At 44.0% G+C, this 27,935-nt stretch overlaps 2 protein-coding genes and 1 pseudogene across 2 annotated transcripts; all 3 read right to left on the bottom strand.

Moving 5' to 3' along the window:
* Nucleotides 1-269: 269 nt before the first annotated feature.
* On the bottom strand, nt 270-10,609 carry LOC130210064 (olfactory receptor 10H4-like). Its single transcript, XM_056440055.1, is given in 9 exon segments — nt 270-557; nt 975-1,151; nt 7,186-7,252; nt 7,254-7,338; nt 7,341-7,470; nt 7,604-7,615; nt 9,850-9,853; nt 10,076-10,549; nt 10,551-10,609. Coding segments are annotated over 9 exon segments (1,296 nt in total).
* Nucleotides 10,610-12,783: 2,174 nt separating this feature from the next.
* On the bottom strand, nt 12,784-13,734 carry LOC130191268 (olfactory receptor 52N5-like). Its single transcript, XM_056410951.1, has one exon. The coding sequence runs from the start codon at nt 13,720-13,722 to the stop codon at nt 12,784-12,786; it is 939 nt and encodes a 312-aa protein (XP_056266926.1). The 5' UTR covers nt 13,723-13,734.
* Nucleotides 13,735-18,049: 4,315 nt separating this feature from the next.
* LOC130210075 (olfactory receptor 52N5-like) lies at nt 18,050-27,711 on the bottom strand (annotated as a pseudogene).
* Between the last annotated feature and the right edge of the window lie 224 nt (nt 27,712-27,935).

The raw sequence follows: 27,935 nt of genomic DNA on the forward strand, positions 1-27,935 counted from the left end.
AGCAGCAGCTGAGATGGAGGTTGGCTTGGACGTGGCAGGCAGGATGGAGTGGATGTGGATCTCACTGAGAGTAGACGTAGAACTGGCGAAGTCTGATGGTCGAACCGGGGTCTTAAGCAGCTGTAGGTGAGTGGTGTAATCAGTGATGATGAGAAACAGGAGCGGAGGTGAGTTGATGGAAAAACGGAATGTAGGTCAACCACGCCCATCCAGGAAGACAGACAGATAGACAAACAAACAGAAAAAAGGAGGAGGAGATACTGCAATCCTCACAGTACCCCCCCCTCAATGGGAGCCACCTGGCGACCACCAGGCTTGTTCGGATGGTCCCTGTGAAAGGCCCTGACCATGATTGGGTCCATGATACGGGAACGAGGGACCCAACATCGCTCCTCGATGCCATAACCCTCCCAGTCCACCAGGTACTGGAAACCCCTGCCCCGTCGTCTGACGTCCACAAGGCGGTGCACCGTATAGACAGGGTGATTGTCGAGAATCCGGGCGGGAGGAGGGGGTAGAGCCGGAGGGCTCAATTCACTGGTGTGAACCGGCTTAATCTGGGACACGTGGAAAGTGGGGTGAATTCTCAGAGTTCTAGGAAGCTTCAACCGGACTGCGGAAGGGTTAATGATCCTAACGATGGGAAAAGGACCAATGAAGCGTGGGGAAAGCTTCCGGGACTCTGAGATGAGAGGAATGTTGCGGGAGGACAACCAGACTGACTGGCCTGGGGCGTAAGGAGGAACAGCCCTTCTGTGACGGTTGGCAGACCGCTGGTTCCGTACAGAAGTCTGGAGGAGGGCAGATCGTGTATCTCTCCAGATCTTCTGACAGCGACGCACATGCTGCTGGACTGAGGGGACAGCTAATTCTCGCTCCTCTTCGGGGAACAGGGGTGGCTGGTAACCCAAAGAAGCCTCAAAGGGGGAGAGACCAGTAGCGGAGCAAGTGAGAGCGTTGTGGGAGTACTCTACCCAGGTGAGATGCGAGCTCCAAGTTGAGGGGTTCTTGTCGGTGATGCAGCGGAGAGCTGACTCCATGTCCTGATTGGCTCTCTCTGTTTGGCCGTTTGATTGGGGGTGATATCCCGAAGTCAGACTGACTGAGGCTCCCAGGGACTGACAAAACTCCTTCCAGACTCGAGAGGTGAACTGGGGACCACGGTCAGAGACAATGTCAGAAGGGATACCATGCAACCGGAAAACATGATCCGTGAGGAGTTGGGCGGTCTCCAGAGCTGACGGGAGTTTAGAGAGAGCTATGAAGTGAGCCGACTTGGAAAACCGGTCAGCCACCGTGAGGATAGTGGTGTTGCCCTGGGAGGGGCAGGCGGTAACAAAATCCAGGGCGATGTGAGACCAAGGACGACTAGGGATTGGAAGGGGCTGGAGCAACCCTGCAGGTAACTGGTGGGAGGACTTACTCCTGGAACACGTGGGACAGGCAGAAACGAACTCCAGAGTGTCCCTGCTGATCGTGGGCCACCAGAAATGTCTTTTCAGGAGAGAAAGAGTACGGTTTCCTCCAGGGTGAATTGAGAACCGGGAATTATGGACCCACTGCAGAACCTTGGAGCGGGCAGCATCAGGAACAAACCGACGGTTCGGAGGACCATTACCCGGGTCTGGTTGTTCTCTCAATGCCTCCAGGATGGTGTCATTAATCTCCCAAGAGAGGGCGCCTACAACACAACTCTTGGGAAGGATTGGAGCCTCTGGAGGCTCGGGAGAGTCAGGGGAGTATAGCCTGGACAGCGCATCGGGCTTGACGTTCTTGGACCCAGGACGGAAAGTGAGGCAAAAGTCGAAACGACAGAAAAACAGAGCCCACCTGGCTTGTCGGGAGTTCAGTCGCTTCGCAGACTGGATGTATGAGAGGTTTTGGTGGTCCGTCCAGACCAGGAAGGGCTGCTTGCTGCCTTCGAGCCAGTGTCTCCACTCCTCTAGTGCCAACTTAACGGCAAGAAGCTCCCTGTTACCAACGTCATAGTTGCGCTCCGCTGGAGAGGCGACGTGAAAGAAAAGCAACGGGATGAAGGATGTTATCAGGACCAGCCGTCTGAGACAAAACTGCTCCTACTCCCGTATCAGACGCGTCCACCTCCACAACAAACTGTCTCTCTGTGTCTGGCTGAATGAGGATGGGAGCTGAGGTGAACAGGGACTTGAGTTTGATGAAAGCTCTGTTAGCCTCCGGAGTCCAACAGAACGAGATGTTAATTGAGGTGAGTTTGGAAAGAGGTGCAGCAACCTTACTGAAGTTCCGGATGAAGCGACGGTAAAACTGGCAAAACCCAAAAACCTCTGAAGCTCCCTCCTTGTCGTTGGAACCGGCCACTCCACCACGGCGCTGATCTTCCCAGGGTCTGCCTCCACCCTTCCCTGGCTGATGATATAGCCCAGAAAGGTGATCCGGTCTTGGTGGAACTCACATTTCTCCGCCTTGACGTGAGCTTGTTCTCCAGCAGTCTCTGTAGGACCATACGGACATGGTTCTCGTGTTCCTCCTGACTCCTGGAGAAAATCAGGATGTCGTCTAGGTAGATGAAAACAAAGCGGTTTAAAATGTCACGTAAGACATCATTTATCATAGCCTGGAAAACGGCTGGGGCGTTAGAGAGACCAAAAGGCATGACCAGATACTCAAAATGACCTAATGGAGTGTTAAACGCTGTCTTCCATTCATCCCCCTGTCGGATGCGGACCAGATGGTAGGCGTTTCGAAGGTCTAATTTGGAAAACAGGGTCGCCTCCTGGAGAGGTTCAAAAGCCGAGGTGAGGAGAGGTAAAGGATACTTGTTTTTTACCGTGATATTATTTAACCCCCGAAAGTCTATGCAGGGTCGTAGTGACTTGTCCTTCTTGACTACAAAGAAGAACCCGGCACCGACAGGAGAGGAGGAGGGACGAATAATACCAGCAGCCACAGAGTCCGTGATATAACGCTCCATCACCTCCCTCTCAGGACGGGACAGATTGTAGAGGCGGCTGGAGGGTAGAGGAGCTCAGGAAGCAGATCTATTGGGCAGTCGTAAGGTCGGTGGGGAGGAAGAGAGAGAGCCCTCTCCTTGCTGAAGACCCCACTCAGGTCGTGGTAGATCGCAGGGACACCAGTCAAATCTACAGATGCATCAGAGCAGACAACAGGAACTGGAGAAACTGATGGAGATGGTATAGCAGAACACAGGCAGTTAGCGAGACAGAAATCATCCCACTCAATTATCCTCCCCTTAGCCCAATCTATGTGTGGATTGTGTGTACGTAGCCACGGGTAACCCAAAACCAGAGGTGTGGAAGGAGAGGATATTACCTTAAACTGAATGAGTTCACGGTGGTTTCGGAGGTGATTAAAGTCACCAGGGGTGTCTGTGCTGTGACTGAGGAAATGATTTGGCCATTAAGAGCATAAGCTGTTAGCGGTCTTTCTAGAGGCTCCAGGCATAGTCCCAGCTGCTCAGCTAGCTCACGGTCCAAGAAGCTATCCTCCGCCCCAGAGTCAATGAGAGCCTGGAGAGGCAACGTCATAGAGCTAACACAGAGTTTGGCGGGAATTAGGAAACGAAGTAATGATGGGGAAAGAGAAGGTTCTAGTGGACTCGTCAGGGACCCCAATCTCACTGACGAGCCTCCCAGTTTGGGCGTACTGAGCAGTTGGAAATAACATGCCCAGTCTTTCCACAGTACAGGCATTGGCCTGCATCTATCCGGCGCTGACGTTCCTCCAGAGAAAGTCTAGCTCGACCCAGTTGCATGGGCTCCTCCTGAGAAGAGGTGCGCACGCTGGACGGCGGAGAAAAAGATGGAGGTCTAAACACAGCGTTAGCAGGAGAAAAAGAAACACTAGGCTTACTGTGTGGAGCTGGTGAACCCCTCCGTGTTTGCTCCGCTCGGTGCTCCCGCAGGCGACAGTCCAGGCGAGAAACCAAAGAAATCAGCTCAGTGAGATCCGATGGAATGTCTCGCGCTGCTAATTCGTCCCGAAGCTGGTCACTCAACCTCTCAAAAACACCGCTTTGAGAGGCGCCTCGGTCCAACGAGCCTCTGCAGCGAGTGTGTGGAACTCTATGGAATAGTCCGCCACTGTCCGGCCTCCCTGTCGTAAGCTGAGCAGCTTATTCTCCGCGGAGCCCGAGAAATTGGGGTGGTCAAAAACGGACGAAAACCGGGCAGCAAAGTCCTCAAAAGAAAAAGTGTCGAAGTCCACTGAAGAGTCTAAGGCCTGAGCCCAGGTTAGAGCTCTTCCGCGGAGCAAACCCAAAATAAAATTAATCCTTGTTGCATCGGAAGAAAAAGCAACAGGACGCTGGCGAAACACCTTTCTGCACTGAAAGAAAAAACCTCTACATCTCTCCACCTCTCCGTGGAAAGGCTCAGGGTCGCAGATTGGAAAATCCTGGCGAGGAGAGGGCAAAGGGGGTGAACGGGAAATAGCCCGATCAGCTAGCGTTGATGTGGTAAGAGCGGCGACCTGGCAAGCCAACTCGGAGACGTGGTGAGCCATGGATCGATTGCTCTCCACCAAAATCTGGAAAAGTTTCTCATGCTCACCCAGGAGAGTCCCCTGACTGGAGAGGGCATGTAGTATTGGAGTGGATTCCGTTCCAGATCCTGCGGGGTTCATAGTTGGCCAGTTCTACTGTTACGACTCCGCGGGGAGAGACACAAAAGGAGAACCCGCTATGCAGAAACACTGGGACGGAGACTTTGGGTGGAGTGTAACCAAAAGAGCTGGATTTATTAAGTCCACAAAAACAGGCAGGAGAAAAAACAAAACTCTGAGCTGAGTAGGAAAAACCCGGGAGCAGCAGCTGAGATGGAGGTTGGCTTGGACGTGGCAGGCAGGATGGAGTGGATGTGGATCTCACTGAGAGTAGACGTAGAACTGGCGAAGTCTGATGGTCGAACCGGGGTCTTAAGCAGCTGTAGGTGAGTGGTGTAATCAGTGATGATGAGAAACAGGAGCGGAGGTGAGTTGATGGAAAAACGGAATGTAGGTCAACCACGCCCATCCAGGAAGACAGACAGATAGACAAACAAACAGAAAAAAGGAGGAGGAGATACTGCAATCCTCACACAATCAGCTTTAGAGTTGGCTCCTCTAGGCCTTCTAGAAGGCCCCGGAACCGGCACAGGAGCAGCAAGCAGGCGGAGTGCTGCACGTCTTTTGATTGGATTACCAATATTGAGAGGCGGGTCCTATGGGCAGGTATATGCAGAACCTTAGAACTAGGAAACTGAATTTGATAAAGGAATTAATTCGCGGACTACAAAGCTGTTTTTTCAACCCACAATGGCGGAAGGAGGAGAAGATGTCGATTTGGTCGAGCATATACTTGGAATCTGCTTTGGGAGCGACAATGCCCTGTTTAGTGAACAAACGAGTGCAAGTGACTTTTTTCTTCTTCTTTTTCTCCGTCCCGATGCGCGCATTCTGCAGCGCGAGACGGAGAGCCGAGAGAAATGACATGCTGTTGTGTAGATACGATCAACATCAGACGGCTGTTTAGTTTAATAAATGAACAAAGACGTGCTATAGAGAAAATGACGGGGCGGGCCAATTTTTTTTAATGTCATGCGATCTACCAATACTACGCCGCGATCGACCAGTAGGTCGCGATCGACGTATTGAGCAGCCCTGGTCTAGAGCCATGGCATCATAATGAGAGGAATAAGAGGTGGATTAATTCGGGTGGGACTGTGTAGGACCTCACTGAAGGCCCAGGCCCCAGGCCCACGGCCCGCCACTGGATTTAAATGAGCTCCAACAAGCGTGCTAACGTATGGTACCATCGCACAGACTATTAAATCCCGGATATTATTGTGTTTGTTCTTTTTACAATCTGTGGGTTATTGTTTTGTGTTTTATATGTAGCACCCCAACACTTTGAATTAGAAAGATGGGGTGGTTGGGTTCATGTCTCCATTATTATTGAGCATAATTTTAGTGATCAATTGGATCGACCATATAGGAAATTACCAGACTGACCCCAGATGACCGCTTTTAGTGAACACCATTTGTTTACTGATATAAATGATATATCCAACAATACAAACAAAACAAATCAAACTAAGAAACCGGATTTCTCCAAACAAATTGCTAACATTGATGATGGTGGTTAATGACTCAATGTACCCCCATTGGGCCCACATACACGCGCACACACACTCACGCTCCCCAACACGTGGCAGGCCTGTTGCAGCGCCGCCCTTCCAGCGCCGTCCTTCTTTCGGGTGCAGTGTCTTTCTGCAGCCGTGTCTTTCCGCAGCCTTTTAACTTCTAAACCCCACCCCACCAGGTGAGACCAATTGACACCTGTGTGCCCAGTCAATCAATCAAGACAATATATATATATAAATATATCGATCTTTGTGGCTTATTTTTAGTCTTATTATTATTCTAACAGACTCCAACAGACAGTCAGGTCTGCAGAGAAGATCATCGGTGCCAACCTGCCCACCATCCAAGACCTGTACACCTCCAGAGTCAGGAAACGGGCAGGAAACATCACTGCAGACTCCTCCCACCCCGGACACAGACTATTCAAACTCCTCCCCTCTGGTAGTCGCTACAGATCACTGCTCGCGAAAACCTCCAGACACAAAAACAGTTTCTTCCCCCTCGCCGTCTCACGACTCAACAATAACCCACTGGAGCATATATATTTATCCCTTCTCTTCTCGCACTCTCCACTTCTTCTTGTATATACTTAAGTCACTTTACTTCTTAGACCGTTGCACTGTTTTGCACTGTTTGTTCTGTTCTGCACTACTTGTTTTTGTTTGTTCTGTGTTGTAATGTACATTTTGTGTAAGCACAGAGACACTTTACCGAGACAAATTCCTTGTTGTGCAAACTACTTGGCCAATAAAACTGATTCTGATTCTGATTCTGATTACCCCCCAGGGATACATATACTAAGTGTTGACCGTGTTGTTTTCAATTTGTGGAGTTGAAATTAATGTTTTAAACTAATCCTATTAAATAATAACGGTTTAAACAGGGCTTTGTATTAATGCATGGGCGTTTGAGCTTACACTGACAATATAGCAGCACAATTAAATTGGGCTAGTTTGAGACACATTCTTAAAAACAATATTTTAGTAGGCCCTCTCCATTTAACCGCCCAAGCAACAGGAATATGTTATGAGGACCCTGACTAGAACTGCTATTGAGAAGGTGGGCTACAAATATATTTGATAAACACTTTCCACTTATTTCTCGGGGCTGCAGCCCGTAGATAACCGACTTGAACAACGTTGAAGAGAATGGCTAAACACTTCCTGTACTGGAAGGCGATGAGGATCAAGCCACTGACCAGCACGATGAGATACTGGACAGGTCAGTGCAGGTCTTCAATGTTTTACTGATCAAAGACTTACTCTTGCAGGTCAGGCAGGCGACTGTGATTTTAGAACAGGTGATGATTATGCTGCCGATGGAGGATGAGAGCAGGACAACAGTGAAAGTTAGCTTTATTGTCAATTTCCCGACATATATTCATTTGAATAAATGTGTCTCTAGTCAAACCAGCTTTGCAAATACAAAAGGGCAACATTGAACCTAAGAAATATTATTTTGCCCCTAATATCATAAACAATAAAGCCCCCATAATGTTCTCTAATAATATGATAATTTAATGAACTTTGAAGTTGTCAAACGTTGTGGCCTATATGACCTAGTCCAGTTGCCATATCATGTATTTGATTTTCGCTGTGATGTTGGGTGAAGAACCAAGTGGAGCGCTTCCTGATCAGACCTGTGAGTGTGAGGGGAAATGAAGATCAGCCAACAGTCAGCGTCAGCATCTCGGGTTTAAAAGAAACAATCCACACACCCAGCCACCATCGAAAAAGAAATTGGCTTGAGGTGCAGGAAGACGACGAGGAAAAAAAGACACACATTTTTTGCAAGGCACGTCGATCTTGTGGACAACGAGTTGCCAAAGCTGTTGTCAACCGAACACAGGCCAATTCTGCTGCGGGGAGCGAACACGTCAAGAAATACATCGCCTTTCATCACCAGGCAACATGCCATCGTCGATGGTGAGTCATAACTAGTAAGAATTACTTTTACATTATTAGTTGGCTTCAGCTAGCTAATGTTAGTTAGCTAACATTAGCTAGCTCTGAAAGGCTTGCTTGCATGCTAGCTAACGTTAGACGGAGTGCACTCAGTGAATCATAGAATCTGCTGTGAGAAAGCCAGGCGGCCACATAAAACCCTCTGGGAAAAGGCAGCAGGTCAGACCAGCAACTGCTCCAATGGCTGACATTAACACAGATGATGATGAACTGGTGCTAGTTGACAAATAAGCTACCCATATATGTATATGTACATATTTATCATTTGTCTACACCAGCATCGGAAATACACGAGGGCAAAGGGCAAAACCGTCCCTAAGAAATTTCATTTTGCCAGTGATATCACGAGGAGAGGGGCAAAAAATGCCTCCATAATTTCCTCTAATAGTTTAAATAATTGAATGTCCTTGTCAAAAACATCCTAGCCTATGTGACCCGGTCCCATTGCCATATCATGTCTTGATTTTCACCGTGATGTTGCGTGTGCGTGAAGAACCGAATGAAGCGCTTCTTTATCAGACCTGCGAGTGTGAGGAGGAACTTCAAGGGGAGAGAAACCGTCAAGCAATGCGTGCCTTTTCGTCAGCAGGCGACCAGCAACACGCCATCGCCGACGGTGAGTGATAACTAGTCATTACTTTGACAATACTTAGTCTGCTTTAGTTAGCTAACGTTAGCTAGCTCTGATGGTGCTTTAGCTGCAAGCTAGCTCACGTTAGCCAGAGTGCAGTCAGTGAATCCCCCCCTCCCCATAAGCTAATGACATCTTATGGTTCACAACCAATCCTCTAATTGGGTAAATACAATTAGTTGAGATTGCAGTTGACTGGGGGTTTGAAGTTTTACATGTTTAGATTAAGTCCCTTATCATATGTAACATAACGATGCTTGTGGGATGTACACAACAAGTATAACGTAGAAATAGTCGTTAATTCTTTCGTGGTGGATGTCGTAAATGATAACCGTTTCCATGGAGCAAAGCAAAGGAGATAAGCCACGCCCCCTCACCATCGTGAATGACGCGATTAAACCACAAATACTCAAGTAAACTCCCGCGAGTAAAGCGTTGTCAGTTCTGTTTTTTCTGTTTTTTTAAAATCCCATTCAGCGATTTAATAAAAAAAATAATCGACACATTAATCATGATTAAAATAATCGTTAGTTGCAGCCCTACTGTCCACGAAGGGTCCTCACTGATGTCCACTGCCAGGAATGTTATGCTGCTCACTGTATATCAGCACCATTGATGGTCAGTGTTGGGTGTTCAGTGTGGCCTCTCCGGAAGTCAACAACAATCTCCTGGGTCGAGCTGATATTCAGAAGGAAGGTGTTGTCTCTGCACCATGTGGTCAGAAGGCTCCTTCCTGTCGTGATCCCTAAGATGATGAGACTCACCAAAATTGTGTCGTTTGCAAAGTTGACCATGTGTTTGGTGCTGTAGGTTGAAGAGCAGGGGACTGAGCACGCAGCCTTCATGAGGCATGATGGAACAACAGCGAGCCTCAGAAGTATTAAAGAGATATTTGATGACATCCAACCCGTGCCGCCTAATTGGGGTGAAATTTAGACATTGTGGTTACATTGTAAAACATAATAAACATGATCAAATATATTGATGTTGTACATCAAATTAAAGACCACAACTTGGGCTAGAATTAGTAAAATGGCTTACAATTAGTAAGACATTTCAACTCAACTCAAACGCCAACTAAAAGCGTTTATAAAATATCAAAATCATAATTTTGTCAGGAGTCAGCCCACTCATCACATTTCTAAAACAAGCGACATGTAGCTGGGTGCTATTGAAAAAAACTTGACAGCAAAATGCAAAAGGACTCCACACAGATTCTTAGCATCAAATGCCCTCGTTTTGGGGTTCATAACATCACCCGTAGGCTCACAGAGCCTGGGGAGTTCCACCGACTGTCTGGATAACAGCCGCTTGCTGTGCTACTAGAGTAGCAGCAGCCAGTTAGATTCACCAACGACACAACATCAGTAATGACTGGCAGAGTTTAAACAGTGAGGCATTGTCACAGGAAGGCTTCATGATCAGCAGAGTCCTACATCGGTTCAGCCGTATGGTCAGACTGAGTAGAATCCCCACCAAAACAAGAGCTACTCCCCAGGCAGATACCGTCAGCTTCATCACCATTCCGTTGGTCATTATCGTATTATATCGCAGAGGTTAACTGATGTCCACGTAATTATCAAAGGCCATAATCATGAGTATGGTCTGTGATGCTTGTCGGTGTGTGGTGCTGAGGCGCTCGTAGGAGGTCACCAGGAGGTCTGCCAGCACCCGCGGAACCATGAGAGAATTCCCCATGACGTAATTTATGGAAATGTTATAGAAGAGGAGATGCAGCGGCTGGTGGAGGCTTCTCTCTGTCCATATCAAGACCACAATGCTCACCTTGGTAATTAAGATGAACATGTATCCAAAGAGCAGGAATATGAAGAGAGTACTCAGTGACCCTCAATTCCTCGAGTTGAAAAGTGAGGTTGTTGTACATATAGTTCTCCATGTGAGCAATGGAGAAATCAAATGAGAGAGGAAGGAAACGATTAATAGCAGACGTGTGAACAAAAACAAATCTTACAAGAAAATAAAAAGATACTTCTATGCAGAAAAATACTCTGGAAGGATGACTGCTTTTTAACATGCAACAGGACATAGCCAAAGTAAGCTTTACATAAGTGGAGGCAGTGACCCTAAAATGAAAAAAATTAAAATGAGTCGTAGCTCCACAACACTTTCACTGTGTACATAATTTCCTTTCATCATTGCAATCTTTACATTATATCATTAAAATCCATTTGAGTTGAGCACCATAATAAATGACATGGATGTAAAAGCAACACGAGGGGGGAGTCGACCTCATACAGCGCAAAACACCTGACTCAAGAGGAATACGGAATTCTTTGCTCGGTTCGGCGTGAGCGCAGCCCCGCGAGCAGCGAAATGGGTTGATGAAGAGATTTCTTACGTAAGAACCAGTACGTTTGTTCTTTGATGTCTTCCTTTTGTTAACATAACTTAAATAACAAAGACTAGTTTATAAAACCATAGTATAGACCCTTGTTTATACTATGGTTAAGAAGGACAAATTACACCATTCAAAAACAATGTGCAAACGAACAGAAAATGAAAAAAAGAAATGTCTTTACAGTTTATTTCTGAGTATAAAACTGAAAGGCTTTGATGGTTCTGAAGCAGGTACTAGTGTCTTCTTTTCCACAACTATTGCGTAACCTCCAGCAGAGGGGGCCGGCCGACAGGGTGAAGACGCCAAATGGGAAGAGCTGTCAATCAGGATTACCTCCACTGAGACTGACGCAACAATTTGTTAACTCCGTTGCCTTTTACCATGGCAGTGTTTTGGGTAACTGCATTCTGGCTTAAGTTTGTAGCCAATATATTTTAAAAAGTGTTGTTTTATGCAATAAATAGAGGTGCTTGCTCAGTGCCCCTCATCGACTGACACAAATGTAATGCCATCCAAATCATTATGTCAAGTAACTGCCATGTTAAAGAAAAACAGAAGGTTCGTTGTGTAAAACAAAAGCAGGACTTTTAGCAAGGAGACGGCTGTTTGTGTTCTGTGTGTCACAAAGCCAACGTTGACTTATTTTATCATAGTTTTGTTGAGTAACTTCCAAATGTAATGAACGCCAGTTATGTATTAAACTTCGTTATTTTAACCCAAGCTGTGTTTTTTTCCGAAGCCTTACAAAGCATTTAGTGTTGCCTTAACCAAAGAGAAAAAAAATCATTCCACAGACATAATTGTTGTTCAGCAAAGAAAATTCAAACAACAATGAATATTCTTTCCGTTTAGTTTTGGATTTAACAAATGCTTATAATAACTTATTGTCATTATAGCTGCAAATGAGCTGCTCTCATAATTACTCTGTAATTATGTCATCAAGACAACAAAATACATTTAGATGGATTTATTGGTGTTTGACTTTATTAAAATTTGAGTTTGTAAAATAGTTTAGCTTGCAGTAAGAGTACAACATAAATTGGTCTTATCCAATACATTTTGAATGAACGCTCAACCCTGCTCCTCTGTAATATCAACATGTTGTCTATTTTCTTTCACATGTATAACATATCATCTGTGAAAATAATTTGCATTTGCACAGATTTAGAAGCACTCTGTCAACTGCCTAATTCAAGATGGTATCCTCAGTCATACGGTCTGAACTCAGAACCTTTTAAAACTAATCTGCAAACCAGTTTATTCACCATGGTAGTTTCCCCTTGTTTATTTTGGTTGTTGTTTCCATCCTCAACCTAGTGCTAGTGAGAGATGACAAGATCACTAACGTGGAGCACAAACAACCAGGCTCCCTTTTCTTTGTTTCTGGGGACTTTAAATCATACTCACACAAGTGCCTCATAACTGCGTACATAACATATTTCAGGAAAATAGCATCAGCTCTTTAATGGTCACAAGCGGTCCAGTGTTGCCTCTACATAACATGGCCTGGAGGGCTCCAGCCCTGTGAAGCTGGAAAAGACAAGCTGGTGTAGATAATGGCTGGGTGCAGTGTGCCTAAGATAATTGAATTTCATAGTTTTAGTCAACATTTACATCAAACACCAAAGCTTTGGTTAAATGTGATTTTTTTTTTCTTTTTAAATCTAAACCTATTTTGTCAGGAAGTTTAAATACTATCTTTAGTTTTTAACTCAGAATAACGGCATAACTGGTTTGGATCTAAACAATTTTGACAAGGATTTGCAGATTTCTGCAGACTGCACGCCATAAATAATGGGGTTGAGGCTGCCAGGGATGATATGAAACAGAATGGCAGAAAGTTTCCTGTAGTCTGAGTACTGAGGGAAGCGATGCAGAATTATGACAGTAAACCCACTGATCAGCATGATCAGATACACAACCAGATGAGTGCTGCAGGTTTTTAAGGCTTTACTGTTCAAAGACTTGCTATTACTGGTGAGACAGACGACTGTAATCTTTGTATAAGTGATGACCATGCTGCCGATGGAACATGTGAACAGGACGACTGTAAAAGTGAGGCCATAGACATTATTAATCAACACGCTATCACAGGAGAGTTTAAACAGTGAGGCATTGTCACAGTAAGGGCTTTCAATCAAAGTCCTACATCGGTTCAGTCGTATGGTCAGACCGAGTAGAATCCCCACCAAAACAAGCGCCACTCCCCAGGCAGACGCCGTCAGCTTCATCACCATTTTGTTGGTCATTATGGCAGCATAGCGCAGAGGATAACAGATGGCCACATATCTGTCAAAGGCCATAATCATGAGCACAGTTTGAGCAGCGGTACCAAACATGTGTGAGATGAAAGCTTGGACCACACATTCATAATAACTGATGAAGAGCTCAGAGGAAGGCTTCATCATGTCTAAAAGCAAACGGGGCATCAAAATAGAATTTCCAAGGATGTCGTTAAAGGGCAAGTTGCAGAAAAGGAGATACATGGGCTGGTGAAGGTTCTTGTCAATGAGAATCAGAACAGCAATGCCAACATTCAAAAGCATTATAAAAATGTAGGAGAGAAAGAGAAAGACAGTGAAAACTGAGTCTTTTGAGACCTTCAGTCTCTCGATCTGGAGGGTGAGGCTGTTAAATGTGTAGTTATCCATCAACCTGAAAAGAGAAAAAACACTTTAAAAATACCCACAAGAAATATAAACATTTTTTACTGGAAAAGGCTCTTTAACAAATAAGAAATACAGTTAAAGATAATTGCCTGTTTGTTGTTTCGGAATACCTGCTGGAGTCTTCTGGTTCATCCGCCTGTAGGCTGATCTTTGGTAGCTAACAACAAAGTTCCCCTCCATTGCAGTTTAATAGTCGCAGTTCAATTCTCAGTGTAAAACGTGTTATCGAGTGATGATTAACAAGCAAGCCTTTTTTGGCCATTTGAGAGAACTTTCCAAGACACATATATTTTGACTTTACATTACACCAGCTCGGAGCACTTTTCACCAGTATGTAACATGTAGTTTTTCTGATATATATTAATTATCCTTATATTTTTGTTTTATAAATTCATTCGGGTTGTTTAGGGTCATGTTAGACTGCAGGGCTGGGTAGGTTGGGGTCCAGTTAAACTGCATTGCTAGTTAGGCTACATGATTGGGCTCCATTTAGGAGTGGGTACAACATGGAAAAGAAAGCTAAGCTCTGACATGTTCAGAACAAAAGCTCAAGTCAGTCCAATTTCTTCAGGGGGTATCAGGTTTGCTAAGCCTGACACGTTTTTCAAGTCCTTGATTTCAGACAGCCAATCTACTCTTGTGTGTTTTTTGGAGGGAACATCATCCCGTAACCTTATTGTACGCCTTGTCCTGAGTGTCTGTGAAAAATATGGGATTTCTAAGACTAATAGTTAGGAGATTATGTCCATTTTTGCATTTGTTAAAAAATACAGAAGGATAGAGAATTAGGGTCGAACTTCAGACTTTGGATCTGTTTTTGGAATCCTTAACTTGCAGAAATTGTCCCCATATTTAAAATAATTTATGTTCAAAAGCTCCTCTTTGAATTTGTAAAGGATCCATAAGGGGATTTCACTAACTTTGACCCCAAGAAGGTGCGTTTAGACCTGGGTGTAGTGAGACCTTGACATGCTATGGAAGTTATGTTCCACCCGGTGTCAGTTACTGTCCTCCCGGTGTCCCTGGTACTTTGAGTGGGGGATTTCACTCACTTTTACCCCAAGAAGGTGCAGTGAGCTATGGTACTAAAGCGGTGTGAAGTTTCAAGGAACTTGCATGGATTTAAAAATTCCTCCAGGAAGGAGGTTATTTTGTGGAAAGTTAGTATCCTTATGATTACTACTTTTGATGAACGGTGTACACTCTGGTTGTATAAACTCAAAAGTTATGATGTAATGGTCAGACAGAAAATGGTTTGTATGGCAGGGTTCACATGGCAGTATTGTGGCAGTTCTACAAAAATAACCTTGTCAGTTTTAAGGGCTAAACTTCATAGAAACTGAAAATTCATAAAGAAATTCTGAATATGGACCTGATGGCCAGTACAGTATAACTGCTGAAAACTCGACTCCGACACAGCCCACCAAAAGCCAGACAGGGTCCAACAGAATGGTTCGGGTGCTCAGGAGTCGAGGAAACTCCAGGAGTCCAGATGAGGCAAGAGCAAAACAACCTTTCATAGGCAAAGTCCTAAAAACATGGAAATCCTGGAAATAAAAACTGATACTAGAAAACTACAGCTTAAAGGCGATCTAAACATGGGTTTTTTACAAAGGTTCCAAAGACAATCCCGCACTGACGAGGGAAACAAGGCAGTATATATGAGGGGAAACCACAGATGTAAGGAATGAACTGTCTTAGATATTCTGTTCATTTACTAATTTATTTATTTTATTATGAAATATTTGTTTATTTATAATAAAAGTTCATTTTATTTCTCATTAATGACTCAGCAACATCATGAAAGAAAAAAACAAATGTAGAGATTTTTGCAGATTTATTAAAAAAGTGAAATATCACTTGGTCATAAATATTCAGACCCTTTGCTGTGACGCTCATATTGAACTCACATGCTGTCCATTTCTTCTTATCCTCTTTGAGATGGGTCTACTCCTTCATTGGAGTCCAGCTGTGTTTAAATAAACTGATTTGACTTGATTAGAAAAGGCTCACACCTGTCTCTATAAGACCTGACAGCTCACAGTGCATGTCAGAGCCAATGAGAATAATTAAATAAGAATCATGAGGTGGAAGGAACTGCCCAAGGAGCTCAGAGACAGAATTCTGGCAAGGCACAGATCTGGACCAGTTCACACGAATGTCTGCAGCATTCAAGGTTCCTCAGAGCACAGGACCTCCATCATCTTTACATGGAAGAAGTTTGGGACCACCAGAACTCTTCCGAGACCAGTCCAGCCAAACTAAGCCATGATGGGAGAAGAGCCTTGGTGAGAGGTCCAGAAGAACCAAAGATCCCTGTGGCTGAGCTCCAGAGATGCAGGAGGGAGATGGAGAAAGTTTCACAAAGTCAACTATAACTGCAGCCCTCCACCTGAGGGCTTTATGGCAGAGGGGCCCGACGGAAGCCTCTCCTCAGTGAGACAGATGAAAGCCTCATAGAGTTTGTCAAAAAACACACGAAGGACTCCCAGACTATGAGAAATAAGATTCTCTGGTCTGATGAGACCAAGATGGAACTTTTTGGCATTAATTCTAAGCGGTATGTGTGGAGAAAACCAGGCACTGCTTATCACCTCCCAATACAATCAAACAGTGAAACATGGGGGTGCAGCATCATGTAATAGGGGTGTTCTTCAGCTGCAGGGACAGGACCACTGGTTGTAATTGAAGGAAAGATGAATGCGGCCAAATACAGAGATATCCTGAAGAAAAGCTCTTCCACAGTGCTCTGGACCTCAGACTGGGCCGAAGGTTCACCTCCAACAAGACAATGACCGTAAGCACATTTCAATTCAATTCAGTTTATTTGTATAGCCCATTTTCAAAAATTACAAATTTGTCTCGGAGTGCTTTACAATCTGTACACATAGACATCCGTGTCCCAAAACTTCACATCGGATCAGGAAAAACTCCCAAACAACCCTTCAGGGGGAAAAAAGGGAACCAGAATGTGACCAGAAGGAATCATTACACACAAATTAAAACACAGTAACAACACAATCAATGAATATGACAGTGGATGAATAGTTGGTAGGCATATTCCACGATTCAGACCTCGATGATCCATAAGGCAGATGGAGGTAGAGAGGAGGAGTGGGCACAGCATCAGCAGGGCCATGGCATGACCAGGGCAAACCTGATTCAGCCCTAACTATAAGCTCTGTCAAAGAGGAAAGTATTATGTCTACTCTTAAATGAGGTGACTGTGTCTGTCTACATAGCTCAAAGAACAAAGGAGTGGCTTTGGAACAACTCTGTGACCAATGTGGACTGGCCCAGCCAGAGCCCTGACCTAAACCCAATGGAGCATCTTTGGAGAGACCTGAAAATGTCTTTCCACCAACGTTCACCATCGAACCTAACGGAACAGGAGAGGATCTGCAAGGAAGAATGGCAGAGGGTCCCCAAATCCTGCTGTGAAAAATGCGTTGCATCATTCCCAAGAAGACTCATGGCTACGAGCTCAAAAGGCTTCTACTTAATACTGAGCAAAGGCTCTGAATACTTATGACCATGAGATATTTCTGTTTTTATTTTTTAATACATTTTCAAACATTTCTACCTTTCAGTTTTTTTCTGTCAAGATGGAGTGTACATTAATGAGAAATACAAAATTAGATTTTAGCAAATGGCTGCAATGAAATAAAGAGTGAACATTTTAAAGGGGTCTGAATACTTTCCGTACCCGCTGTATATGAGGCATTGTCCAAGGGTTGTTTTATTGACCCAATAAGGTCTCAGCTGCCGATATTGTTTTCATACATTAATGAGTTATTTTTTACATAGATTACACAAGGTTCTTGTATTTGTAGCTATGTTATAAAACAGTTGTCAGAGAACATCACTTATTGATGAGCTGTCCGGGGAAAATAAAAAGTAATCATAGATTCTCATTACATTTTGTTTTATTCAGTTTTATTTGATTAGCTCAACATCCCAAATTTGCCCCAGAGGGCTTTCCAATCTTTCCAATATACAACATCCTCTGTACTCGCACCCTTGCACAGGAAAATATCCCCAAAAAATAATTAAAAGGGGAAAATGTCAGGGAGAGCAACTGAGGAAAGATATCTCTCCCAGGGTGAGCAGAATGCAATAGATGTGTAGAGAAAAAAACATTATAAAATGACAACACAAGTCAATCCATATAATACAAAATATACATTTAATTAGAGTAGTATTAGCACTAGTAGCATTAATGCATTCACACTAATAAGGGACAAAGCACACAGTGGACAAGATATATGTTGCGGTAAAACATATATATAAAGAAAAGTGGAAATTCTCTTTACAATGATGGCAAAGCTTTCTTTGAGTCAAAGAACTTGGTCAAAAAAATCCGTATTTCTTTAGACTGCACTCCATAAATAATGGGGTTGAGGCTACCAGGAACAACATGAAACAAAATTCGACTGAGCTTTCTGTAGTCTGTGAACTGAGGGAAGCGATGCAGAGTAATGTTTGACATAGCACTGAACATCATGATCAGAAATACAACTAGATGAGTGCTGCAGGTTTTTAAGGCTTTACTGTTCAAAGACTTGCTATTACTGGTGAGACAGACGACTGTAATCTTTGTATAAGTGATGACCATGCTGCCGATGGAACATGTGAACAGGACGACTGTAAAAGTGAGGCCATAGACATTATTAATCAACACGCTATCACAGGAGAGTTTAAACAGTGAGGCATTGTCACAGTAAGGGCTTTCAATCAAAGTCCTACATCGGTTCAGTCGTATGGTCAGACCGAGTAGAATCCCCACCAAAACAAGCGCCACTCCCCAGGCAGACGCCGTCAGCTTCATCACCATTTTGTTGGTCATTATGGCAGCATAGCGCAGAGGATAACAGATGGCCACATATCTGTCAAAGGCCATAATCATGAGCAGTGAGACTAGTTGTACCAAACATGTGTGTGGCGAAAGCTTGGACCACACATTCATAATAAATGATGAAGAGCTCAGAGGAAGGCTTCATCATGTCTAAAAGCAAACGGGGCATCAAAATAGAATTTCCAAGTAAGTCATTTAAGGGCAAGTTGCAGAAAAGGAGATACATGGGCTGGTGAAGGTTCTTGTCAATGAGAATAAGAACAGCAATGCTTGCATTTGCAACCATTAAAAACAGGTAGGAGAATAAAAACAAAAGAAAGACTGGGTAGAAAGACGCCCTTGAGACATTCAAAGCCTCCAGCTGGTGCATGGGGCTGTTATAGGTGTCGTTTTCCATCAACCTGAAATAAGAAAACTGTTAAGGTCACAGATCTTTTTAATCTATACATGCAATACAAGGCTGTGGAAGTAAATTGTCTTCATTTGACATTGATAAGAAATTGAGAATAATTTATGAATATTATGTATAGTTTACCATCAACCTGAAAAAACACCATTATTTTAAAGTCACAGAGAATGTCCGTGTATTCTCAATGTTAGATATGTATTAGTAACATTAAAAGCTACAAAAGTGAATATACTTGATTCAACATTGATCTTAAATCAGGAAGAAACCCTCACTTGGAGATACGTAATGCCACCTTGAAGTGTCTATTGTTTCTTAATCTTTCATCTTCGCCCTCTTCACTCGCTGCTGACACTATCTACCTATGAAGAGCTACCCACCCAAAGCTATTGTAGGGCGGATTATTAATCATTACGTCAGATGATGCAACATTCGGAAATCCCAAAGCAAATGTTAAAAAGCTGGCTGCAAGTTCTGTCAAGAGGAAGAAGTAACCGTTTTCATATTTTCTAAAAACTGAAGCATTCTTCTGACTGTTTCTCAGCTTGAATTAAAACAAAAGATACAGAGAAAATGCCTTTATTAACAATTACATTTGATTGACATTTATATTTTATTAATGAGCACAGCAAACAAAAATCACAAATTGTTGTATTCCTGGTTATCAAACATACAGCCCATAAAAAGACATACAGTTTGTCTTTCACACAGAAAACATTGTCCACCTATTCACTTCACTGTATTTCACATTCCAAATTTACCTGAAATGACAACCTTAATAATCTGTGTATATTGTGTGTACCTAATTAACATATATTGTTGTCATTATATTTGTAAAACTTCTAGAAATTTGAGCTTTATACTTTTTTCTACAATAAGTTACCAGCGATTATTCTGAGAAGTCAAAACCAAGACAGTATTGATAGTAAGAAAAAGAAATGGGGAAACAACTGGACCACTAGGCCACTTGTGTGCCTAAAACCTAAATAATCTCTCGGACTGAAACATGCAAAGTTATTGAAAACTTTACAAGCAGATAAAATGAAATTTAAAAACTATCAGGAATACAAAGACGTTAAGAAGTTAAACCCCTCGAATGTTTCTGATGGACATGTAAACGGATCAAATGCTTGATGATGCTATGACATATCTCTTTACTGACAAGTCCATATATGATGGGGTTGATAGCTGGTGGAATGATGATGAACAGGATGCTGACAAACTTCTTGATATTTGGTGACAGTGAAGGAAATCTGTGACTTACAACAATGACCATTATAGCTATTTGGTAGAGTACAAAAATAATAAGATGGGGTGCGCAGGTCTGAAAGGTCTTACTCCGGACGCCACTGCCAGCTCTGCCTTGTTTCACACAAGTATGCAGGATTCTGAAGGAGGAAAAAGCAATGATGAGGAAGATGCTTCTATTCACAGTCCAGAAAATGGACATACCTAAAGAAAAAGAAATGTACAAGTATTCCGTGAGTCAGGTATCATGAATACAGTGCAACATGTTACATTTGCTGAACACCTCTTGAGGCCCCAGCTTCAACAACATATCTTATACAGGGCTCTCAAGTTTTGAAGACAGGCAAGCGTGAGATTTCCATCAGCACCCGATACAGCTGACCATTGCGCGCGGCGGCATCGAGCCGAAAAGAGTTGTTGACGGGGGGGGGTGCTAATTACTATTTTTTTGCTCCATCCCAATGCGCGCAGACCGGCGTCAGAGCTCTGCAGCGGAACAATCGATCGGCGGATTGAGCACCCCTGCATTCAAGCATTAAATAGCCGAGAGGGTTTTTCAGCGTGAGGAATTCGATGTGTGGCGGGAGTGCGTGAGATAAGACCGAAATGCGTGAGTCTCACGCTCAATGCGTGAGACTTGAGAGCCCTGCTTATATTTGCTCCGTTATTCTCAATGAATGCACCAACCGTCGATATTATTTATGGGGGTGGGACTGCATGCCAGATTCAGGATAGCACGGTTGCTGCAGTAGATGTGTTGGATGGTATTGCCACACAGTGGGGAATTCATGTGTAGGATAAAGAGCACAAAAATAAGCAGCACAGCGATGAACCAGGCCACGGCGCAGCAGGAATGTAGCCGAGCCGATGTCACGATGGCATGATACCTGAGTGGTTCACACACAGCGATGTACCTGCAGAGGGAGAGCACTGTCAACGACATTACATTTAGCTGATGCATTTATCCAAAGCGACTTAAAATCATACACCGTCGACACAGCTACTGGGAGCAGCTTCAGGGTTAAGTGTCTTGCTCAAGAACACATCGACTAGGGCCTTGAGCGGGGATCGGACCGCTGATCCTCTGATTGAAACATAACATCCATATCTTTTTGTTACAGGTTAATTATCTTCAGGGATCTTAGCCAGTCAAATTGTGTGCATCTGTTTCTGTATGATACCGGTGTATAGGCTTTGCTCACATATAAACAAGTAAATACAATAGAGTTTATGGCTGCCAATTCCAGTCTACAAAGAAGCAAAAAATAACCTTCTGCTCCATTTACTACCATAACGCCACCAATGCTTTTCTCGAAAGTTCCGATATTTTCAATATATGGTGTTTGGAGCAGCGGCACAAGAAAGTAAAGGTGGTCAGCGCAGGCATCCTTATTGGTAACAATTAATAAATTACTAGCACTTTTTAGAAACTAAGACCTATCTTATATTGAGATACAGACTGGATAACTGGGAGGAGGGCAAGGTGTGCTCACGTGCAGAAGTCCATGACCAACATGTTATAACTCAAGTAAGAAAACATCATCCTGACATGAAAGTGAACAACTAAAATCATCATCTGAAAGGCTAAAGTCATCAGAGTGAAGCTGCACTATTTGTGTAAAAGAGTTGAGTATTTGACTAATTGTCTTGATGTGCAGATGCGTTTCTATACCTGTCATAGGCCATCCCTCCCAGAAGAGTCTGTACTGCCACGCCGTACACGTGCACAGAGAAGGCCTGGGCGAGTGCCGGGATATAGGCGATCTTCTTCTGGCCCATCAAGAAGTGCATCATAAGGCTCGGCAGCACTGCCGTGGCCCCAGCAGATCACAGACTACAAGGTTACAAACCATTATGAACATGGGCCTGTGCAGGTCCATGACAATAATACACAGCACCACACCATTGGCCAACAGCTTTATTATGAAGTCCAACAGAGCCAGGCAGAAGAAGAAAGCGCCGTAGCCTGGTGGTACAGAGAAACCCTCCAGCTGGAACACGATAGGCTGTTTGAGAGCTGTTACCATCGTTACGTTCTCCATCCAGAAAAGTGTGGTGCTGTAAAAATGTGTTTATTAAAATCGTCCAAACTTTTCACACATCACAAAGTACCTGCAATTAAAACTGACAAGTATCAGAGCAATTCAAAATGGCATCAAATAAATAAAAGTAAAAAAAGTAATGTCTAACGATCAGAGCAATATTCATGTCTTTCCGCCCTCCCATCAGAACTGATGATGCTCCTAGTGTTGAGGAGAGTGGGTTTGCTATGAATGACTTTACTTGGTGTTGTGTATGTCCAATAGGAACGCCAATCCCTCATCTCAACGTTGCCATCGACACATGAACTCCACCCCCTGCATCAAGTTTAGTTTAGTACAAAAAGTATCTCCACAGAAAACTGAGAGTTGGATTTAAAACACAAATCTGAGCAAAAATATTATTTTGGTGTCTCTTTTTCAGAATCTTACAACTTTAGTGATTTTATTGGATTATGTGACAATCTTTATAGTTTTGACCTGGAAATTAGGCCAGGTGTTGGGGTTCATGGTTGAAGTCTAAACCTGTAGACGACCACTACATCGCCATATATCAACTTATATTACTATAATATTAAGAAAAAAGAAAGTCTCTACAGCAGGCCTATTCAACTTAGGGCCCGAGGGCCGGATACGGCCCGTTTGAGTTTAACTACGGGCCGCAAGACTGCCTGCAAATCAGTATAGCTTGGTAAGAAAAAATAAAACTGATGGACACGCCTCTTTTATACATTGAGACATCTAACCCAGAGCCATTGAGTTTCACTGTTGCCTCAACCAAACCTGTATGGTTACATCTTTATGTTACGCACCGTGTTGGTTGCCGGTGTTACACCCCTACTGGTTTTCAGACCTACTGGTTTCCCTGCGCGTGTGTTGTGTTCTCTTCACATCTGCAGCGGGGCTCTGTCTCGCTCACCAGATTCGTCACACATTCACAAACATATTGCTGGAGATCTTCAAGCCACCGTTCATATCCATGTCGGCGATTACGATTGTATAAGTGAGCAGCGCAGCCACGATGAAGAAATACATTTTCTAAAAAATAAAAATAAAAAGATCGCCCGACCTGGTTTCGATCTCTTTCACGCAAAAGGAGACTGCACTCAAAGGCATGCAGTCTGGGCGCTGCGTCACCAGATATTAGATTCTGCTCAAGTAATTTATATATTGATCCATTAAGTCACATTTCTTATGTTTTCATGGGAACAGTTTGGTTGAAGGGATCTGAAACAACTGGTTACCTTGAGCTTTGAAACATGTTTATAGTGATGCTTGTTCGCAACACTTTTGCCACACAATACCGACGCATTTTCGTGTGTGACTGTTTACCTGTGGAAATATACATTACTGTTTTTCATTTTTAGCCATTATTTGATCAATATTCTGTGCGGCCCTCACACCCCCCGTGATTTTCTTATTCGGCCCACTTGCTACTGAAGTTGAATAGCCCTGCTCTACATCTTCCGCCGGAAACTAAAAACACATCTTTTCCAACTATATCTGGAGTAAAACACAGATTAGCACTTTAGTGGCTCTTAAATATCTCTTATTGTGGTACTTTTGTAGATCGACTATGTTGAGGAAATGTTACTTCCTGTATTCTTGTTGTTCTTATAGTTTGTACTCTAGGTTGAAATGCACTTATTGTAAGTCGCTTTGGATAAAAGCGTCTGCTACATGACATGTAGTGTGATGTAATGTAATGTAGCTCACAATTATTTGTTGAGTTTGCTCTCAACTTGTCTCAACAATAAATTTAATAAAATTAATTTAGTTTATAATATGAGATCAATAATGTGTATGTATACATTTATATAAATGCATGTACAATAGTTTTACACTCAAATAAACAATAATCAAATGCAAAGACAGTTATTTAACAATATGCTCCAGAGTAGTTACATTTATACAGCATTACAGTTACAACCCTTTGAGGGCAGCCATGATGGTGATGTGGCCCATGGAGAAAATGAGTTTGACACCCCTGGTGTAGAATCTGACTTGTTTCAGCATAATAAAGAATTGCTGTGTGGAACAAATGTAGATATTGAAATACTATAAGATCAGTCAAATTGAATCAGCAGCACTTCAAAGAGCTTGAAAGTTCTCGAAGAACTTTCCTCAAGTAATATAAAACAGTTTTTTTGCTGTTGCAGCATTGTCAATAATGGGTTCATTAGTGGTTACCATGGAGATGGGAACCCTGAAGGGACCTTTTCTTCAACTTATCACACAAAGTTAAGATGAGGTCACAGATTCAACTTAATTACTCAATACATCTGTAGGTGGTGAACATATTAATATAGATATTGATTTTTCAATCAGTGGACATAATATCTCATCAAACCAATATGGCTTTTTTGATTGTTTTATTTTGTCCAATTTCATTGTTCCATCCAAGAGTTTTATGAGAGAAGTTTCTCTCAAGCGTTTCTTGCTGTAAAACAATTTGCTATTAATATTCATGACTCAGCATCCTGTTTGAATACTTTCTTGCTAGCACTGCACTGTATGCATTTCCTGTATACAGTTGAAGTCAAAACTTCAACTGTATACAGGAAATGCATCAGTCTAATTCTTAGATTGTCATACAAGTTAGACATGATACTGAAATGTCTTTATCTTTCAACCAGAGTGGATTCATCTCAGTTGTTGTATTGTTTGTTGTGGTGTATCTGTGTTATACTTATTGGGCTGTAATGAGTGTCCTGGAGGCCTCTGAGCTCCCAGCTGTCTCAGTGACCAGCAGGTTAATAGAATTAAAAGCTGCAGTGAGGAGTTCAGGCGATGGACAGGGAAAGGCCCTCGAGAGCCTTCAGTCTGCAGACCTTGTTTTCATCTGCAGGAGTGTGAGTTCTGGAAACAACAGCCCTCAATGTTCTGGTTCAGACCTATGGTCAGGGTGTGTCAATTCAGGAACCCCATGTCATTGTGGAACTGCAACAATAATTATTATAATAATAATCATTTATTTTATATAGCGCTTCTCAAGACACCCGAAGTCGCTTTACAGAGTCCAGAGTCCAGTAGTCACACACACAGTCGTCCCGGTGGTGGAGCTACATCAGGAGCCACAGCTGCCCTGGAGCAGACTGACGGAAGCGTGGCAGCCAATCAGCGCCTCCGGCCCCTCCCCCACCACCAACACTCATTCATTCTTATCCATATGATGTGGTGCATGTCTTTGGTGGGGGAAACCGGAGTACCCGGAGTAAACCCACGCAGGAGAACACGAGGAGAACATGCAAACTCCACACAGAAAGGACCTGGAACGACGGGGATTCGACCCCAGAGCCTTCTTGCTGTGAGGCGACAGTGCTAACCACTGAGCCACCGTGCTGCCCAATGCACAATGAGATCAAGACATGTTTTATGTGTAAACAACGGCACTAGAGTACGGGGTTGTTTAGGACTATGAATGTCCCAATTTTTTTAAAACTGCCATTTAAGTGCTTAGTTTTCTTACTATGGACCAACACATTTTGAAGCATCAGCAGCCAAAGGTTAGTGGTGCATTGACAGTAAAGATCGTCCCTGTGGATCCCGGGGGCTTTCATTAGTGCCTGAGTCAGTGTTGTGCTCTGATAGACTTCCATCACTGAGCATCTCAGAGGGCTAATTACATCTGAGGCCGCTCACAGTGGACCTCATTAATGATCACGTTTGTTTCAGAGACATTAACACTCATTACTGCCTGCCGTGGAACATTAAGGGGCAGTGTAGTCCCCAGAGCTCCCCGCATGCAACAGTTGATAGTTGTTGTTGCTGTTCATAACAAAGTTGCAGAACTGTGGAACTTACTATTCATTCCACGTTTGACTGGTTTATAGTGTTGAGCCGGTCCTGAGCCTGACGATCACATGTTTCACGATGTTTATTGGTTAGTATTCTGATGCTTCATACCGTCTACAAGGTAACACGCTGACATATGAGGTCTGATGGTTTCCCAAGTCCATTTCTTCTCTTGCTTATCGAGCCTGGCTTATCTTTATCTATTTATCATTGTAGCCTGAACCAGTACACACAGGGCATGAGGATGAGTACACCTGGACAGTTCACCATGTCATTACCCACAATGCACCTAGAGACCAACCTACCATTAGACAAGATAGGGTCTCCAATTTTTTTAACATTCAGGTTTCAGCTCCTGTAGGGGACCAATTCAACCAGGTCAGTGTGTGAACAGTGCTGTCCAGGTGAACCCTGTCCAAGTAAACCATGTCCAGGTGAACCATGTCCAGGTGAACTATGTCCAGGTGAACCATGCCCAGGTGAACCATACCCAGGTGAACTATGTCCAGGTGAACCATGCCCAGGTGAACCATGTCCAGGTGAACCATGCCCAGGTGAACCATGTCCAGGTGAACCATGTCCAGGTGAACCATGTCCAGGTGAACCATGTCCAGGTGAACCATGTCCAGGTGAACTATGTCCAGGTGAACCATGTCCAGGTGAACCATGTCCAGGTGAACCATGCCCAGGTGAACCATGCCCAGGTGAACCATGCCCAGGTGAACCATGTCCAGGTGAACTATGTCCAGGTGAACCATGTCCAGGTGAACCATGCCCAGGTGAACCATGCCCAGGTGAACCATGTCCAGGTGAACCATGCCCAGGTGAACCATGTCCAGGTGAACCATGCCCAGGTGAACCATGCCCAGGTGAACCATGCCCAGGTGAACCATGTCCAGGTGAACCATGTCCAGGTGAACCATGCCCAGGTGAACCATGTCCAGGTGAACTATGTCCAGGTGAACCATGCCCAGGTGAACTATGTCCAGGTGAACCATGCCCAGGTGAACCATGCCCAGGTGAACCATGTCCAGGTGAACCATGTCCAGGTGAACCATGTCCAGGTGAACCATGTCCAGGTGAACTATGTCCAGGTGAACTATGTCCAGGTGAACCATGCCCAGGTGAACCATGTCCAGGTGAACCATGTCCAGGTGAACTATGTCCAGGTGAACCATGTCCAGGTGAACCATGCCCAGGTGAACTATGTCTAGGTGAACCATGCCCAGGTGAACCATGCCCAGGTGAACTATGTCCAGGTGAACCATGCCCAGGTGAACCATGTCCAGGTGAACCATGTCCAGGTGAACCATGTCCAGGTGAACCATGTCCAGGTGAACTATGTCCAGGTGAACCATGCCCAGGTGAACCATGCCCAGGTGAACCATGTCCAGGTGAACCATGTCCAGGTGAACCATGCCCAGGTGAACCATGCCCAGGTGAACCATGTCCAGGTGAACCATGTCCAGGTGAACCATGCCCAGGTGAACCATGCCCAGGTGAACCATGTCCAGGTGAACCATGTCCAGGTGAACCATGCCCAGGTGAACCATGCCCAGGTGAACCATGTCCAGGTGAACTATGTCCAGGTGAACCATGCCCAGGTGAACTATGTCCAGGTGAACCATGTCCAGGTGAACCATGTCCAGGTGAACCATGTCCAGGTGAACTATGTCCAGGTGAACCATGTCCAGGTGAACCATGTCCAGGTGAACTATGTCCAGGTGAACCATGTCCAGGTGAACCATGTCCAGGTGAACCCTGTCCAGGTGAACACAATGTCAACTGCCCTTGGCTCCATTGCCCTAAATAGGTTAAGCGGTTTGGATGATGTATGACGGATGTTAAATGA

The sequence above is a fragment of the Pseudoliparis swirei genome, chromosome 3 (assembly GCF_029220125.1).
Source record: "Pseudoliparis swirei isolate HS2019 ecotype Mariana Trench chromosome 3, NWPU_hadal_v1, whole genome shotgun sequence".
In the NCBI taxonomy this organism is placed as follows: Eukaryota; Metazoa; Chordata; class Actinopteri; order Perciformes; family Liparidae; genus Pseudoliparis; species Pseudoliparis swirei.

Coding starts and splice junctions, on each gene's coding strand:
- LOC130191268 (XM_056410951.1), bottom strand. CDS start 13,722: ATGGATAACTACACATTTAACAGCCTCACCCTCCAGATCGAGAGACTG.